The sequence below is a fragment of the Podarcis raffonei genome, chromosome 1 (genome assembly GCF_027172205.1).
Source record: "Podarcis raffonei isolate rPodRaf1 chromosome 1, rPodRaf1.pri, whole genome shotgun sequence".
NCBI classification, from domain to species: domain Eukaryota; kingdom Metazoa; phylum Chordata; class Lepidosauria; order Squamata; family Lacertidae; genus Podarcis; species Podarcis raffonei.
In genome coordinates this window covers 52,442,564-52,461,958 of record NC_070602.1, presented here as the reverse complement: position 1 = coordinate 52,461,958, position 19,395 = coordinate 52,442,564, and the positions used below count along the sequence as shown (strand labels likewise).

The 19,395-nt window shown below is 45.8% G+C and overlaps 1 protein-coding gene across 4 annotated transcripts in view; it reads left to right on the top strand.

Moving 5' to 3' along the window:
• The first annotated feature begins 2,353 nt into the window (after positions 1 to 2,353).
• Positions 2,354 to 19,395, top strand: part of CD82 (CD82 molecule) — a 65,422-nt gene continuing 48,380 nt past the window's right edge. The window contains exons 1-2 of one of the 4 annotated variants that reach the window (XM_053387471.1): positions 2,793 to 2,899; positions 14,871 to 14,938. Coding sequence is in view for 2 of the 4 variants with exons in the window: in XM_053387456.1 (XP_053243431.1) it covers positions 2,369 to 2,899 (531 nt within the window). In the remaining 2 variants the exon portion in view is untranslated. Of the gene's footprint in view, positions 2,900 to 7,682; positions 7,715 to 14,870; positions 14,939 to 19,395 lie in introns of those variants that run through there. The other 3 variants (XM_053387456.1, XM_053387464.1, XM_053387460.1) reach the window with 3 other exon arrangements.

Sequence of the window (19,395 nt, the reverse complement as noted above, 5' to 3'; positions counted from 1 at the left end):
CACGTGTCAGCAGTCCTGATCCCATGCAAGTGGGGAGTTGCCTGTACTGCTCTTTATCCAAAGATCCCAGGACAGGGTACAACATTAAGAACATAGTTTATGGAGCATAATATTAATAAATGCAATACAGAGCACAATAATAGTCAGCATAATTATAAAATAATCACATTTAACAGGCCATAGATTATTTAATGGCTGAAGGCCTGGGTAATGAGGAATGTTTTTGGTACCTAAAGATATGTAACGATGGTGGCAGGCAAGCCTCTCTGGGGACAGCATTACACAAGCGAGGGCCACATAAAAGGCCCATTCTCGTATTGTCCCTCTCCAAGCCGCTCAGGGAATGGAGACACAAAAAGCGGCCTCAGATGCTGATCACAGGGTCCAGTTTGGTTCTTAGTGGGGAGGTGGTCCTTAAGTTACTGAGGTCCTGAGCTATGTAAGGCTTTATAGGTCAACACCAGCACTATTGAATTGTGTACGAAAACTAACTGGCAACCAGGATTAAACCAAGAAGAAACCTTGGTTAGAGCTTGTGGTTTGTTGGGAGCAAAACGAAGAGCCAGGATTTAAACACAATGTTAAACCAAACCATGGCTTAGCCTCTAGTTGCATAGCAGGGGAGAAGAGCAGTGACTATAATCTGGGAACCACATGACCATTGACTTCTATGGACTAGTGCTGGGCCACAGTATGTGCAGGCCCTCCAAGTGTCCCTATTTTCCATGGACACTCCTGATTTAGAGAAGCCGTCCCAGTTTCTGATTTGATCCCGGAATGCCCCACCTTTCCTTATGATGTCCTTATATTCATTGGATAAATGTTGGAGGGTATGGAGTTATCCAACCCCAGAGCCATCTGGAGGCAATCCTGTATAGGGAAGTATTTTCAATGTTTTATTAGGTTATTATATATTTTGGAAGCTGCCCAGAGTGGCTGGGGCAACCCAGTAAGATGTGTGGAGTATAAATAGTAAAATTATCATTATGGAATGGGACGTCCCTATTTTCATCAGACAAATGTTGGAGGGTATGTATGCGTCCCAGCGAGGGACATGGGTGGCGCTGTGGGTTAAACTACAGAGCCTAGGACTTGCCAATCAGAAGGTTGGCAGTTCGAATCCCTGTGACGGGGTGAGCTCCCGTTGCTCGGTCCCTGCTCCTGCCAACCTAGCAGTTCGAAAGCACGTCAAAGTGCAAGTAGATAAATAGGTACCGCTCTGGCGGGAAGGTAAACGGCATTCTGTGCACTGCTCTGGTTTGCCAGAAGCAGCTTAGTCATGCTGGCCACATGACCCGGAAGCTGTACGCTGGGTCCCTCAGCCAATGAAGCGAGATGAGCGCCGCAACCCCAGAGTCGGTCACGACTGGACTGGACCTACCTTTACCTTTATGTGTCCCAGCAACGTTCGCAAACCTTGTTGGGGTGGGGAACACACCCAAAATTGGATTCATTTTGGAGTGTGAGGGGTGTTCATTCTAAGAACTTCGTGGGAGTGGAGGCCTTGCCACTGAAAGTGAGGTGATAAATGATCTTTCTTTTTTCTCACAGCCCACTGAGGGCCAGATTCCACTCAGGGGTTGTTCACATGCCGATCCCAAATGCACAGATCATCCCCAATATGGGTTTGTTTGTTTGAACATGTTCCACTGCTGCTGTTTGAGGATTCGTTCTCTCTTTACTTTGCTTAATTTTGCTTTTCGTTTCTGCGAAAAGCTTGCTGTTGGTTCCCCGCCTCCGGCGCTGACTTTGCACTTCTCCTTGTACAGGACTGGTGTTTGATGCGCTCCAATTCTCACACGATGCTGTTTCTTTGTGGGTTGGGTGCTGCTGGGGCTGGGGTGTGTGTGTCTCTCTGTCTCTTTCTGATTTGCTGACCCCCACCCCTAAATTCTGCTGCAGATTGACTGGTTTTTTTAGGGGGGGGAGTTCCTTCCGATGTGTCTTGGGTGCCACTTGGCTTTCCTCGCTTATTTTCCTTTCCGTTGGCGCGGAGATGTGGGTGATTTTGGCTTTTTCCACTGCTGCCTCCGCTGGTCTCCACTGTCCCTCGCCCACTCATTTTCCCTCCTGCATGTGCGTGTGGGGAGTTCTCCTCGCTTCCCGCATCTCGTGCTCCCTGCCTGAGCTTGCCCCGAGGCTTCGTTGTGCTGCTTGCTTTCCACCTTCTGCGACGAGCAAGCTTGCAGGTAATCGCCCTGTGTCTTGAGGAACACCCCGATACTAGATCCTGACTTTCCTTCCGCGTGCTTATTATGCGCTCCTTTGTTCTCACCCTCCTTGTGCTCAGCTCTGACTAGTCAGCACTTTCCCAGAAAGGTGCACTTGGCAACCCTGCGGCAGGAATCGGGGAGCCTGGCTCCTCTGCATGGCACGGTGCCACCCTTGCTCTCAAGGCTCCGCGCAGGCCCCTCCGGCCTCGCTCTCACCGAGGCTGCAGAAGCACATTCCCGGCGAGGTGCACCTGGCAGCCTTCCCTGTGCAAAGGCAATTGGGCAGCCTGAGCCAGTGCGGCTGGCATGCTGCTCTCAGTCCTCATTCCAGCCAGCCCACCACCCACCTCCCCAGCCTTGCTGTCACAGGAGCTTGCAGAAGGCCCGGGATGCCCAAGGTGAAAGGAGAATTCCCTTCCTCGCAGGATGGGCGGTGCTGCTGCTTCTGCCTGCTTCCCTCGGGCGAGCAGAGGGTTAAGTGTGCGAGGCGTCTCTGGGCTGCCCCAGGGGGTTGGCCGTTGCCGCCGCCGCCGCCGCCGCTGACTCCTCCTGATCAGGAGGACTGGAAGCAGCTGGGGCGGAGAAGAGAAGCCAAGTCTCGCCGAAGCCACATCGCCTCGCATTTTCCGCGGCACGCGAGGCTGGGCAGGCGCTGCGCGTCGCTTGTTGTACGTCTCCTGTTGCAGGTAATCGGGATTCGGCTCCTGCCTGGCGGTCCTTTACGACCAAATTGCAGGAGTCTGTGAGAGGGGTGTGCGTGCGGGGCGGGGGCTGCTCTGCGGTGGGTAGCTAACGCGCTACATGGAGGAGAGAGGCGGGGGAGGGTCGTTGCTCCTTTCCCTCCATTATTAGGTGGAGGAAACGTCTTTCCCCCTCTTCCGGATCTTTTGCTTGTTGGGGATACTTCTCCTTAGTGTTATTCCCTTCCCTCCCCCCGCCACCGTCCTCTTGAAATATTAGTTTTTGGACACGGCGATCCCACTGGGTTGATCGCCCCTCTGGGGTTCCCACGTGACGGGGTTCCTTCCCGCGTCGAGTTGTTATTAAGGGTTGATCCGCTTTGTGTGGGCACCTGAGGATAAGGTTGGCGCTATTGATTCGGGGGGCGGGAAGAGGGGCCACGTCGTCACAGCGGAGAGCCAGCTTTGAGAAGTAATATTAAAACAGGAGTCGTCCGCCTCTACGATCGCTTCATCCCCCCCCCCCAGTCTCCTTTGCCTTCCTCCCCTTAATTCTACGCTAATGATTAATCTTTTCTGTTCCATTTCCTGTTGGCAGTGGTAGGTTTGCTGGGGGCATAAAGCAGTGGGAGGGGAAAGCTCTGGGTTGTGGGTAGATTTGCTACTGATTTCTGGCAGAGTTCCTGCTCGTTTGAACGGCAGGTAGAAGTTCAATAGGTGAAGACTTCCTCCTTTCACTGAGGCCGTGCTGGGAAATGTTTCCCTTGAGAGTGAAAGGGACTTTCCAATTCAAGGCTGTGTTTTTTTGTCTAAAGTCAGCTGGTTTCAGAGCAGCCAGCACCTATCTGGAATCAAAGTTCAGAGTCCCCCGCCCACATGAAGCCAGGCTGAGTTTCTTTTCAGTCCTACAGCCCCTTTCTTGATCCGAGTCGCATTCTGGCTGAAATTGCCCTGTTAATCTAGAAGATTGAAAAGGTGGCATGTCCAGCTGTTAGAAAGCACCTCTTGCCGCATGGCATACCCCCAAATGTTGTGTTTTAGCTGGAAGGCAGAAGTTCAATATATGGCCATACTCCTGAGATGAATGAAAAGACACCAGCTTGATGTGAGATGCGAGCAGCAGTGACGCAGCTGTGTGTCAGGCATGAGCATGAAGTGGTGGTGTCCTTAGACCTCAGAGTGGAAGAACTAGGTGTGGGCATGGAGTATGACTGGGGTGACAGCTGGCTTCATGGAAATTTTTGAGTTGGCTTTTTTTTTTTTTTGCAAGGGAAGTGATCTCAAAAATAGTCACTTTGGGGATTCATTGATAGAGGCTGGAGAGCAAAAGTTGACAACTCAGACTGTCTTGGAAGCAGTTAGAGCACCCCTTTTGCAATGGCTGCCAACATGTGGCACTTAAGATGGACAGAGCTGCTGGTGTTGGGTGGACACAGTGATGGATTGTGTTATCTGTAAAACGATACCTTGGTCATCTATAGGCTCCCTTGAGAGCAAGCTCCTGTGGCAGTTGTGCTTAGCTTGGGGTGTGTGTGTGTGTGCGCGCGCCATTTGTGTTTGGAGGGATGTGTGTGCAGGCATGACTCACCCAAGGAACTTGGGGTTTCTCGGAGTGTAATCAGAAACGTGTATTGTAAATAGAGGTGAACTGTTGAGAAGCCTTTCTGGTGTCGACTGCAGCTGTTGCATTCCAATGCGCTGCCAAATCTTTAGCACAGAGCTGTATTCTGGGCATGTCGGCTCTGCTGTGTTGCCATTGTATCGGAGAAGGAGAGAGCTTCTGAGCCCCTCTGCTGCCAGGATGTGATTTTGACTTATTCGGTTCTACAGTGGAGGATGTCAAAGTGACTGTGCTGTGGATGGATCTGGCCAAAGTAATTGACCTGTCGGTTGGATGTTCAAGCATGATTTGCAAACATCACCCTTCCAGTTCCTTCTGAGATGGTACCATGTGTGCTGTAGCTTGGGAACTGGGACACTGTGGTACTGGCATACTTGAGGAAATTCTCAGGCAGGGCTAGGGAATCTCTGGACTATGGGCTAATCTTGCCCTGCCTGATAATGGCAGGGCTTCAGTGGGTAGCTTGAAATGGGCTCCCAATTGTTCCTTTGTTGGGGCAAGGAATGCTCTTGCTTCCCCCTCAGCTGATGGCCAGGAGGAGTGTGCCTTGCTGAAGGAGGAGGAAGCAGTTTTCCTTGAATGGAGACTGCTTCTTCCTCTCTGTGCTGCTCTTTGAAGCGGCCCCTTTCAACTTCCAAAACCAGGAGTCGAAAGGAGCAGCTTGCATAGCACCCAGCTTGGCACACACAGCCAACGAAAGCAGCTCATTTTGGAAGCGGTTGCATTTTGGAAGGACCGACTGTGCATGGGAATCCTCCTGCAGACAGCTGGTCCATCCAAAAGGAATTAAAAAAAAAAAAATCCCAGAGGCTGAAACAGGAGCAGGGCTGTGTGGGTGTCTGAAAGCCCATTGCAAACCGCAAAATGCTTTCAAACATCCTTGAAAGTCCTAACAATTGGGGCTTCAAAGTGCAGCATCACCTGATGTCATAGTGATGTCAGGTGATTGACAGGTGCGCAACCTGGCCACCTGTTACATTTGGCCTACATAGCAGTGGGGAGACAACCAAAAATGCTCCTTGGACCCTGCCCCTGTTCTATAAGTGCTTCACATGGATTTAGGATGGCAAATGATTTTTCCGTCAAGAAGACTGATGTTTTTGAATGCTGGTTAATAATATAGGGTGGTTGCTTGCACAAGGAAATTTCTGAAGTTCAGTATGCCTCATCCTATCCTGATCTCTGCTTGAGGCATACAGCAGTCTTGATGGGGCATGAATGTGATGAGTAAAACTTGGGCATGGAAGTCTGTGTCTTGTATGAGAGGAAACATCTCCATATAAACTAAGTTTCCTAAAGGCATCTGGCTGGTCAAAGGATGCTGGACTAGATGGGTCTTTGGCCTGATCTGGCAGGGCTCCTCCTCTTCAGTTCAGGTCCCTTGAAGTCCACTGAACATCTTACTTTCTGGCTCGGTTACATACATTCTCCTAATATGTGGGATCATGTGTTTTTTGTGTTTTTTTTTTTTAAATTTCCCCAGCCCTTGTACATACCAGGTTTTATATTTCTCTTCCAGTGAACCCATGCCTTTCATTTGTGGCTGTACTCAAATCTCCATATGTTTTTTACTTGCTATGCTCTGGTGCCAGGGACTGAATTATCTCCTATGAATGTAGTGGTGGCTTGAACTGGATGATGATGAATCTTCTCTGCCTCTCGTATGGTTGCTCTTGTAGTCTTGGGTGCTTCTTGGCTGAGAGGTCCAGCGTGCCACGGAAGCATAAAGCTGAAGTGGAAACTTCAGGAACTAATGGCTGGCTGCGCTGTTTTATGGACAGACTTGGGCACTGGCCAGTGCTGGATGCTTCCAAGGAAAGTAACTGCTGCATGTACATCACGCAAGGCAGAACTGTACTATAAAAGCACATGCAAGACTTCCAGACCACAGAAACTGTTACTAGATGCTGCCTGGTGAACCTGCTGTTTCAGGTGGCCTGCATGGGCTCCTGGTTTTTGATGGCATGCAGGACTCTGCATTAGCAAGAGGAATACTACATGAATAAGCACTCCTAATTTACTCAAGCATTCCTATTGAGATACCCAGTTATTTTGGAAACATCCCACACTACTGTGCATACTAGTGTCAATATTTTCAGTTTGCACTGAAATAAATGGAAATGTGTTTCCTGCAATGTATGTGTCAAATAAAAGTTATAGTATTTGCTGTAATCTTACTGAGGAGGAGCTCCAGACATCTGCACCGAATACAGTGTACCTAAACTGGACACACATACACAGTGCTTAAATTGCTTCATTCTGTTACAGCAGAATATATTACTCCTAAATGGAGGAATTGGAGCTGCACTCTGCAGCATTTTGAACTCCAAAGCTGCTGCATTTTTTAAATAAAAAAAAACCGGAAGTAGCACAAAAGTGAAAAATAACGCTGCAGTGTCTTTACTGATATTAAATGTAGCCTCAAATTGATCCAGTGTCCAAATGCAAGAGAGATCCCAAGTGACTTAATCTGCAGTTTGTTTAAGCCCATCTGTTTTTGAGTAAAGAGATCCTTAGCACTTCTGCAGTGCTGTATGCTATCAAATGGAAAGCGAGTTCTCTCCAGTTCTGCTTCCCCCCATTGCAGCAGCCTGGATCTCTATGCAGGCACAGATTTGTCTGCGATGTACACTTGACCAGAGAAGGGAGGGAATAATAAACTGCCTAACTTCAAGAGTTCACATTAACATGAAGGTAGCTGAGAGATTCTGGAAAGTTTTTATATTCGTCTACTGTGTACTTTACCTTTATGCCTATTGTGTGTAAGGAAATCTAGGGGGGAGGAGAGGGGGTCTGCATACCTCAAAAGTGTTTGAGATCTCACAACATTGCTTACGAACAATGGTGAGCTAAATTACCTGTATGAGAAATTGTGTGAACAAGTCCTTAGTAGATTTGGCATAGGTCCTAACTGCTGCCAAGTATTAGGTCTTTACAAAGCTTCAAAGTCCCAGCTGAACCCCTGGCATCCTTCTTGGTCGATTCAGCACAGTTATTGGCATTCTGATTCCAAGAGTGAGCAAGGCTGCTGCCTGTGGCCTCAATTCCTCTCTCTGTATTGTTGAAAGATTCATGGACCTTATTATATCATCTTTACCTTCTTCAGCGTGCCCTGTCCCTTCTTCCAGTCAAGGGATCCTGGAAAAGAAACAGTGAAGTACCACAACGGAGAGGTTCTGCTTAATGTTCATTCTCTTCCAGTAGGTGTTGCTTTAAATAGAATGAGAATTCTCTCATCTTTTACCAGCTGGGGTAAGCTGGTAAAAAAAAAGAAAAAAAGATTTGTACTGTAGGAGGTGACAAGTGAAGAACCACAGGACTGTTGTGCAGTGCAGTATTAGATTATGATGCCCAACTGGACCTTGTCAATGGGGGGGAAAACTGCTTATGCCTCTTTCCACAGCATGGCGCCCTTGATGTTGTACTAAAAATTCCACCAACTTTTCCATTGTCCATGCTAGCTTGGACTGATTGAAGTTCAAAGCATCTAGAGGACACCAGGCTGGGAAAGGTTTGCCTGCATTGCATTAGCAGCGTTCCACAGAAGAATAGTTAAATGTTTCCTCAAACTGTGTGTGTTCTTTGCCTCTCCCATTCCTGTGTTTCAAGGATGGTAAAGGTCTAACTTCCACTACATGGAAAAACTATCCTGGGAATGAAGCGAGAGATCATCTCGGCCCCTTTAGGGTCAGAGCTCAAGCTGACTTTGGCTGTTCCCCTGACTATTGTGTGCTGAGCCCTCTGAAGGCCAGCCAAGGCCGTACCTAATAAAATCTATAAACATTTCCTGTGTATTCAGTTCTCTGGCTTAACTGTTGGATTGACATGGGGTGGGGACATTTTATTTTGAGCAAGGTGGTTGTTGTGTAGATCTGGAAGAAGCCTTATCCCTAGAGATGCAAAGGCCCTCCATATCTAAAGATACTAAAATGATTTCTAAGCACTTGCCCCTTTCTTTGCATACCACCTGTTTAAAGGCAAATTGTGACCAGCTTGGAGCAGGGACCAGTCTTCCTGCTTACACACAAAGAATTAATTTGGATCCTGTCTTATTTCAATAATAATAAATCATACTTGAGTCAGCCTTTCCCAACCTTCTAGATGTTGTTGGACTACAACTTCCATCAGCCCTAGTTCTGCCTACATGGACTAGCAGTGGCTCTCTTAAGTTTTCAGAAAGGGGGTGTTTCCAACCCTACCTGGAAATGTCAAGGCTTAATCCCAGCTCCTTTGGCGCACATGGCGTGTGCTCTGCCACTGAGCTACAGCCCTTTCCCATTGAGTTTAAAGCCTTGGCTCTTCAGGCTGGTGTCATTCCTATCACTTGCTTCCTGGCCTGTTTTCAACAGGAGCTGCTGGGGAGTAAACTGAGGACCACTTGCATGTATGACTGTTTAATGCCTGCTTGCAGTCTCCTATGAACATTTTGTAAAACAGCTTAGCAGTCTTGTGGTTGGCTGTAGCCATTCCTATAATATGCTTCAAGAAAACTCAACCCTTATTTGAAACACCATGTAAACTGCAAATGGTTGAAGTTGCGGAATTATCATTCAGCTTTTGCAGAGGCAGAATTAGCATACATACATACAAAGGAGCAAGGAAGGAGTTGAGATATAGCATGACCCGGGGGTGCCAATTTGAATAAAATATTGGTGGGTGGCCAGGAAAGCCCCACTCTACATAATTGATTGTATGACACAGCACACACACGCCATTTGAATGGCAATGCCCACTAGCTTTGAGGGGGCCTGACCCCTCAAATATTTATTGGGGCCAAAGTGACCTTGGCCCCATGGAGCTGGCTCCTATGGCATGCCCCATTCACATGTGCCTACATGGCAATGTGGAAAGGTGTTGAAGTCTACAGGAACAGTGTCCTGATCTCACCATTTGTTTACAAGAACTTGCACTGACTGGTCCTAAACCTTCCCATCAACCTGGTGCCCTCCACATGTTTTGGACTCTTAACTCTCACCAGTAACATCCAGCATGACTACTAGTCAGGGATGGTGGGAGTTGTGTCTTTCAGATGTTTTGGTTACCATGCTGGCTGAAATACGTTTACGCGGGAGTGTGCTATCTGGGCCTGTATTCTGAGATTTAACATCTCCAAGCCCTTCCATACCCATCTCTTCCTTGTTCTAGCCTTAAGCCTAACCACTCATGGGAAGGTGAAGTGAATTCAGAAGTCTGTCCACTTCCCACCTGCAAAATTTTTGAGTTTTTGTGGCTATAGATCTTAAATGGAAATACAGTGGTACCTCGGGTTAAGTACTTAATTCATTCCGGAGGGCCGTTCTTAACCTGAAACTGTTCTTAACCTGAAGCACCTCTTTAGCTAATGGGGCCGTCTGCGGCTGCCGCCACGCTGCTGCTGTGCGATTTCTGTTCTCATCCTGAAGCAAAGTTCTTAACCCGAGGTACTATTTCTGGGTTAGCGGAGTCTGCAACCTGAAGCGTATGTAACCTGAAGCATATGTAACCCGAGGTACCACTGTACAAGTGTTCAGAGCTGTGTTAAGAACTTGTCTAAGCAACTTGGATTACTTCAGAATTCAGCAATGCTAACTTAAGCCCAAAGCACCTACTGAATAAGTTTTAAAGAGAAGAATGCAATAGATCATGAGAGACGCATCAACAGATGAAGGATTTGCCCATGGATGATGAGAAACACCTGTGCATGTGCTCATTTAGGAATCTTGGGTTGTTTTCTTTGTCCATAATTACTAGTATGGTAGTTGGGGCTGTGGGTGAAATAGTGTTAAAGTCCTGTTATGGAAAGCTTCAGCACTTGCCGCGTGCAGGAAAGGGAGCTTCATATGGCAATAATTAAAAGATGCATGTGTGAAAGACAGTTGGCTGTGCAAAACTTCCCTCTTCCCCTGCAGGGGAACAGTAAGGAACCATTTTAGCCCCTGCTAATTGTCTAATAACTCCCAGATATTTTGGCTAGCTTGTAAATATTTTCCAAATGAGAGTTAAAGCAGCAGCAGTGAGGAACTGTAGTGAGCTATGTTGCTAATGTTGATTTTAGCAGAGACACTTAAGTCAGACAACATTGTGAGACAACTCTGATGTCTCAAGGTAGGGTCACCACTATAATGATTAAATTCCAGATTTTGCACCCCTCTCCTCCAAAACAGAGGAGTGGGGTGCAGAAGATGGGGGTGGGAGAAGGCTGGAAAAGGGAAAATGCTGGAAAAAGAATTGGCCAGCATAGGAAACCTCATTCTGCCTAGACTAAGTTGTGTAGATCATTAGCAGACGGGAGCTCTCTGAGAGTGAGCAGTGGGGCAGAAACAGGGAGGGAGAGATTTTCCTCCTGCACTATTTAGCATATGGGTTTTCTTTTGGGCTTCTTTGAAACTGCTGAAGAATGCAATGTCCCCTATGCCTTCCATTCTTTGCTTTAGCCCTTTGCTTCCTGCATTCACCAGTATGAATTAACAATGTATTTTAATTCAATATTAAAATTAAGCTAAATGGTTTGCAAGAATTTCTTAGAATTTGTCTTTTTTCCCCTGCCACCCCAAATCTGTTGGAGAATTCCACCCCCCCACACCCCAGAGACTATTTGGAAGATATGCCTCTCCCTCCCCAATTTTGCTTCCTAAAAATGGAATGGATAATTTCTGGGAAGCCATTTTGGTACACACACACATGTGCGCTATAATGCTATACATATTGTATATATACCATACATTCAATATACAGCATTATTGTATAGTGTTGCATATGGGTGCGTGTATAGTATTCTATATTGTGCTGTTTTGGCACCATCATAATATAGCTTTCCTTTTCCTCTGTCTCTCCCTCTCTTCCCTTTCTTGCTTCTTTCCTTCCACACATATAGGGCTGCATGAAGAAAGGGAAAGCATGCCTCAGGCCTCCGAATAGTCCTGCCATTTTTTTCTCCCCACTCCCTGACCTGTCATCAGGAAAATTGTCTGGTGTCAAACATTACGTTATGGAGAATGCAATACTCATTTGTCTGCACTATATACCGTCGTACTTCGGAAGTTGAAGAGAATCCGTTTTGGAAGTCCGTTCGACTTCAAAAACGTTCGGAAACCAAGGTGCAGCTTCTGATTGGCTGCAGGAAGCTCCTGCAGCCAATTGGAAGCTGCAGAATCCCCATTGGACGTTTGGGTTCAAAAAAATAGTTCGCAAAGCAGAACAGTCACTTCCAGGTTTGCGGCATTCGGGGGCCAAAACGTCCAAGAACTAAGCTGTTCAAAACCAAGGTACGACTGTATTTCACAACCTTGTAATGTTGGCTATAGACTAAATTTGCTCCATCCTTTTCAAAACGTCTCTCTTAATGTGCAAGTTCAGTTGCCCGTTTCATAGCCATCTCATCTTAAGGAAACAAATTCTGAATATAGCAGCTCCTCAAGGCACTTGTTCCACTTTCATGGGGTGATGAGTGTTTCTGAGAGTGGGGATTTCTGGCAAAGTCTCAAGCAGGCATCCTTATAGTGCCATCAGTTGTGAGGCAGAACAGTGGTGGTGCTCTGGGCATTGAGTCTGGGGTTGGAACAGTGGCAGCCAGCAGCTAATTAATACTAGAACTGAGGGGAGGAAGGCTTGCTTGGCTGAGAGATCTTTATAGACTGGTTTGAGCTCCAAAAAACCTCCCCTCCTCCATGTTTCAAAGGGGTGCAGAGTGTTCCCTGGGTGGGAGTATGCCTTTGCAATGAACCACTGCAATTGAGCTTATATCTTCTTTCTTGTTTTGGTGTGTCCCCCATTGCTCAGTGGCAAGGGCTAGGAGCATTGACTCGAATACCAAAGTGTTCTTTCCCCACCCACAAATTCCTAGTATAGGCAATTTATTTGCACTGGTGATATCCTATAGCAAAATCTGAAGAACTGATTGGATGTTTAGCATTACCAAAGCTGAAAGCTAAAAAGGGGCATTTATTAACTTCAGCTGTTTAAAAGTACAAAACATGGATTACACAGAGGTGGTATTTTTTGTGCTCCCCAAAGTCCCCTTCTTACTCTGGAAAAAAAATATATCATGGGTGAAAATTGATGCAGCTGTGAATATAGTTTCATTGGTATTACAACATGCTGTTTTAACAACAAATGTGTTGCACAATGCTCTTATATTACTGCTGTTCAAGGTAACCTTTGCCTGCGTTAAATTCAACACTTGGAATGTTATAAAACTGCTATATCCGGCTAGCTAGTAGCTTGCTGTCTTTAATAGGGCCCATTTCATACCTACATCTCCTAATGCAAGCCTGCTCAAATCACATGTTCTTGTCCCAGTCTTCACTCAGACCACTTCGTTTGACTGAACCGAACATGCTGGCTGAAAAGGGTTAGGTTCAGCTGCATGTAGTATGATCAGGGTCGTGCCCCAAAGCTCCCTTCGGCCCCATACAGCATGGCCAGTGTGGATGGGAGTTGGCCTCTTACATCTGGAGTGCTGCAGGTTAGCCACCCACAGCGAGACAAAGCGCCCACCATGATACTGTTTCTACTGGCCAGTTACCATGATAGTAAAGGTGTGTGCCGATCACTCTATGGCCAAATTATTTCCTTCCTCTGTCTTTGAACAATTAGAAACTTCAGTTTGCTCATAGCTGCAGTTAAGTATCACACGTTCCTTTTTGTACTTAGAGGGGAAGACCTGAGCCAGGGAGCTTGTGCAGCCTGCTTCTGAGGAGACCAGCACTCATCTGGAATGTGTTCTGTTTTGCCTTGTGTGTTTACTTGTTTTGGCTTGAGCTTAAATAGTAAACTGCCCAGAATGCCCTGGCAGAAAGGCAGTAAATGCCGTTAGTAAGTAAATAGGATTGGGCTATAGACGTGTTGCCTGTAACAATTGCTCTCATTAATCCTCCCACCTGACCACAGCACCCTGGGTGATGCTATTCCTGCTACGTTGTTGGTCCTCTGCCACACTGTCTGCTGGATGGAACTCTAAACTACAAAGTACAGTTGTACCTTGGTTGACGAACGCCTTGCGACTCAAATGTTTTGGCTCCCGAACGCCACAAATCTGGAAGTGAGTGTTCCAGTTTGCAAATGTTATTTGGAACCCAAACGTCTGACACGACTTCTGATTGGTTGCAGGAGCTTCCTGCAGCCAATCGGAAGCCGTGCCTTGGTTTCCAAATGTTTTGGAAGTCGAACGGACTTCCGGAACAGATTCCGTTTGACATCCGAGGTACCACTGTACATGGGGTCTCTGTGTGTGTGAACTTAAGCAGGGAGAAGTCAACCGCTGTGGATATGAAATAGCTTTAATGAAGTTCAGAGAACAAGAATACACGGGTTAAAAATGGAACTTGTCCCATGAGGAACATTTGACAGAAGAACATGATGCAAATTTAACAAAGGAATAAATATGAAGATACCTATCTTACCACTTTCTCGTTTGTAACGTCCCAGAACCAAAGTTAGCAGTGCCTGTCATTTGTTGGCAACAAATGCTCTGAGACTGGCACTGGGGGGGGCGTTGTGATGGGGTCCCCATTCTAAGTGTGACTTCTGGAGTGTCTTGCTTTCTGTATGGGTTGTTGGGATGTTCAAGACACTTATAAGGGGTATGGATAGATGGACTTTTGTGCATCCATGGAAGAAGCATATTCTCCAAGACTTCCTTGCTTGTTCATCTAAACATAAATGCACCTGAATGCCTGTAGTCTTATATCTATCTCTAGAGCCCGTGAATGATCCCTTCGACCTAACTAATTATAAATCTGGCAGGCAATTCTCTGGGTGTGGGTAAAATGATGAGCCCAGCCCTTAACTTTCCCTTGTACTTGTGCACTGAATATCTTCTTCAGAGCTTGTTGACGTTATTGTACCCTGCCCTCTGGCAAAAAGGTAATTTCTTCCCTGACCCCTGTTGAACTGGATCTAAAGTTTGTTGTGAGCCTCTCACTGAGGTTGGAGGACGTATTGGCATTCAAGTCTAAAGCTTTACAGTATATGCCTTGCCAGAAGCTTCTGAGTTGGGTTGAAGGAGCCAGCTCTCCTTTTCTGGATGTTGAATCAGCCCTGATTAACAGCTAGCAACACGCTTCAAGCCAATTTTTAACATGCATGTTTTCCTACACAAAGCACTGCCCACTCTGTTGTGCTGATGATCAAAATTGAAAATGGAAGCTGGGCTGAAATAGCACATGCATATATATTGCACATACGGTATATTTTTAAACCATTAATTCTGTGAGCCACCCTGAGACCTCTGGGTATAGGGCGGAATATTAAACAAACAAAAACTAGGTGATGTATTTTTATGTTTTTATATTGCTGCCCTGTGATCCTCAGTTAAAGGGTGGTATAGAAATTTAATAACAAATAAATAAATAACCAACCTAGTTATCCTATCCACAGGTATCCTAGCTCACTCTGCCACAGTTTCCTTCATCTGTCCCACTTGGCTCTGCAGTGAAGTGGATCAGGTTAGTGCAAAGGTTGGCCACTTCTCTCTCCCTGTGTCTATGCACACACCAGTGCTGATGCATTGACATAGTCTTTTCAAAAGCGACCCCTAGTTTTCCCATTATTGGTGAAACTGGCCATGTTTCTTCTCTCCATTCCACCCCTCCCGCTCCAAAGTACACTTACATGCAGGGCGAAGAGGAGTAAACAGAGTAGAACACTGAAAATGCTCTTCAGTGTTGTTCGCAAGCGTTGCAAATCCAGAAAGACTGAAAGGGGATTGTAAAGCCCCCTTTTGGCATGGCCATCCGGTGGATTAAAAAAAAATCAAATGCACAGGAATTTAATCTGCATTCAAACCTGCATTTCTCTCTCTCTCTTTGGCATGTGCACCAACAGTGGGGGAGAGTCTCAAAAGCATTTTAAGTGGAATTGTGGAATCTGTCTCAATGCCTTTCAAATGGCTGTGTTTCTTCGTAAATCGCTCCCTGGCTGCCTTTTCCACTTGGCTCAGTCCAAGGGGTTTTTCCTTTTCCTTACTGTACTGAGGCACCGTCCTAGATAGGGATAAGTAAAGAGGATTCCATGATATCTAGAAGGACAACTTAATCCTTGGCAAGTAACCTCTCTTCCCCTTTCAGACAATGACAATAACAGCTTTCATTAAAAGGGGGAAGGGATTATATTTGTCCTAAAGTTTACAGCTTGAGCTTTTAGGAAGTAGCATTGCACTCTTCAAACAACCCGGCCCATCCTTCTGGCTAATATCCTAGAATGTGCAAGAGGGAGAGGTGGGATCTTTGCAAATGGCAACAATCTTGCTTTTGAGAATTCCCTTCTGTTAATGGTCTCATTCAAATCCTGCTAGAAAGCCTTCCCTTTTTCTTCAGGCATTGAATAAAATAAATGTCCTTTTCTTTGTAATAATAATGTTCCTCTTGGCCGGGATCTTGGGTTGCATTTTTCGCCTGTCATTTCTAGCGCTGTTCCTGGAAGCGGTGCTGGCGCAGAACTCGACGGCAGGCTGCAGAATGAGCGCCCACCCCCACCCGCCCCACCCCACTTAAGATGCAAGCTGTGGTGTTTTGCAGCTCTGCACCCTTCTTCTTTCCTGGTTCTGCTATTGCCATTAAGACCCTGAGAAACAGGCCTTGAATGGAAACTCTGGGAATCTGAGAAGCAGAGAAGAATTGGAGTTGCTGAGAACAATTGTGGTGTGAGGCAGAGTGGGTGAAGAACAAAGGAACAGCAGCTAGGAAATGCCGAGACCCTGTCCAGGCAGATCCAGCCCTCTGAAAGCAAGCCTCTGTCCTTTGGGGATCACAAAAGCAGCTTCTGCCTTCATAACAATAGTGCAGGATGCAGCCTGGAGTTGAGGTGGCTGTTAATTCGTGCATGACGGAGGGGGGGGGGGGCGGGGGAGTCAAAGGGCTCCAGCTATTCACACGGCAAAACGGTAATTCCTGGAGGGGGAAAGTTTGTGTACTCAGAGAAACTAGTGTGAAAGAGGATTGAAGGCAAATATATATATATATATAAGAACTTTAAATCTCAAATATGTGAGCTTTGCTTCAGTCTCCTTTCCATCCCCTTTAGCTTTTAAAATGATGCTATGGAGAAATCAGGAGTAAGGGAAGGCAAACTCTGTGCTGCGGCAGATTTTAGCAGTGTTGGTGCAGATTGCGCCTGCCAGTATTGGACCTAAAGTGTTCACGTTTGTGGTCCTTTATGAGATCAGGTCTCAGTGCTCACAAAATGCTCAAAGGCAAAGAAGACTCATGAAGACTCATTTTAACCTCCTTTCCAGCTACACTCCTTGTTTCGATTTTTTTTTACCTCCCCATTTTGTTTCCTTTGTTTTAAGTCTTAATACACATTAGGAAACCAAATGTTCATGAAAATTAACAAGGGCAAGCCTGTTGAGTTTTCTGCAGTGACTTTCTGTTCATGTGCAGGGGGTAGTTAACTGCCCTTTTAATGTGTGTTTTCAGTAGTGTTTACAAGAAAGCTGTCCCCTTATGGTATGTTAAATGGCAGCAGCAAACCCTCTAGGTAAGCCATTAAAGTTTGTGTCCTAGAGCAAACATTGGCAAAGGTGAATGCATCACTCAAGCCCTGTGGAGCAACAGCTTTGGCCCTGTCTCTGCCGACACTAGGGACCGCGGGAGTTGTATTTTTAACTTTGGGTGAAAGCCAAAAAGTGACAGGGCAGTGCAAACATTGAATGTGGTGTTCAGGAGTTTGACTCCGGCTGCTTTCTGCCTGAAAAATTGCTTATAGGTCTGTCTTATCACAAGGTAAATTGGATTACTTGCTACACTTAATATGCTTTCCCTTTATATAAAGCTCCTGGGGAATCTCACAGCTAGGCAGCTTAATACCAGAGCTACACTGGGACAATATGGATGAATATGGTGTGAGAATAGTCAAATTAAACATAGTTTAATCTTCAATTTGCTTGCTGATACCCAACCATTTTGCAGAATGACTTTATTATACTGCCACCATAATGGCAAAACATCTTGGGCTGATCCTGAGGGTGGACTGTAGAAAGCATTTCCAAATAAATAGCCTTTCATGCTCCTTCATGGCTTGTTACATTTTCTTGCAGTAGCTACATCTTCCTGAAGCTTTTTGCAGAAACCTTCCAGGTGTGATCCAATTAGTCCCCTTGCATTCACAGGCAGACCAATGATCCAGCAGAGGTGCCCCACTAGTGGAAGTGGAAGGTTGTCATGTGAAACGAAACCTCCAACTTTCTGGAGCTGATTCAGGGTCTGCTGTGATGAGGGGAAATTGGCAAAAATTGCATCCCCTTGTCTCCCTTTAGTGGATGCTTCTGCTAGTTAAAAAGCCCTTCTATCAATGTAGGGGCAGAATTTGATTTCACCCTCTGTGTCAAACAATCTTATGTGCTTTAATTCCATGCTTGATTCCAGTCTCTTGATAGTAATTTATGCACAGCAAATTCTGAAGTCTCTGGCAAATGATGTATAAATTTGGGGAAAGGGGCTTCTGATTTGGGCCCCATGCTTCCTGCGGATATATGTTTCTTGCTTCAACAAAAAGGGAAAATCTCTTAGTGCAGATTGCAAGAGTCTCTAAAGACAGAGGTTTCTAAAGTTGTGTAGTTAACACAACTGCATAGATTTAGGCAATCCCTTTGATGCAGAAACCCCAGTGATTAATTCAGGTGCAATATTAACCTTGCCCATCCCCTTTGGATCATTATTCAAACCGGTAGTGAGGCCACACTAGGAATGCTGTGTACAGCACTGGTTGCACTGCCACCAAAAGGTTATTATAGAGCTGGAAAGTGGTCAACATGGGGGAACCAGAATGATCACGGGGTAGGAGCAAGTTCCCTATGAGGAAAGGTTATCACATATGGTGCTTTTTGGATTAGCGAAAAGGCCCATAAGATGTGGTCAGGGGGAAGTCCCCCCCCCCCACTGTAATACCAGAACTTGGGTCTGTCCAATAAAGCTGAATATTGGAAGGTTCAGAACAGACAAAACGGAAGTATTTCACAGAGTACTTAGTTAAATTATGGATTTTGTTTACACAAGTGGTAGTGGAAGCCACCAACTTGGATGGCTTTAAAGAAGACCAGATAGATTCATGGAGGATAAGGATGTCAGTGACTGCTAGTGAAGATGGCTGTGTTGTGCCCCTATTGTCAGAGCCCCTATGCTTTTGATTGCTGGTTACTGGCAATCACAAGTGGGAAGAGTGCTGTTGCACTGAAATTCTGCTTGCAGGCTTCTCATAGGAATCTGGCTGGCCATTGTGAGAACAGGATGCTGGACCCATGGGCATTTGGCTTGATTCAGCAGGGCTGTTAGGTTCTTACTATGTCTTTAAGGAATGGTGGTGCAGAACCTGTCAAGCAGGTAATAAGCCACATATGCTTGAAATTCCTGTTGTGTAGCTGAGAATCACTTAAGATGTGACTCCTCTGTTGCCTTACAATGCATGTTGGCCATCCTTTTATGTTTGTAGAGATTAAATGTTATTGTGTAAAGATCCCGTTGTTTTTTTGTTTTTTTTTACAGAGTTAGGGTGGTTAATCTGATTTGGAATAAACTTGGAATAAACCCTCTATGTTTTTGTTTCCTAGAGAGTGCATATCCTTGTAAACCACTTTGATATGCATCTTAATTAAGCATCATATAAATTGTTTAAATAAATAAAATAAAAACATAACCTGCTGACTACATAGTCAAGGATTGCATTGAAGACCCTTCTCTGCTTCCCACTGCCCTGCCACAGAGCACAGGCTCAATGTTTCCTTGTGCTCATTTCTCCAGACACTTTCAAATTGGTATCATCAATGCATTCTTTTTGTTTTCCTAAGCACAAAACCATTCTTAAGGCAGTACAAACCTTTTCCTTCTGCATCTTGAGCTAGATCAGCCTTTCTCAACCTTTGGTCTCCAGATGTTCTTGAACTACAACTTCCATCATCACTAGGAAT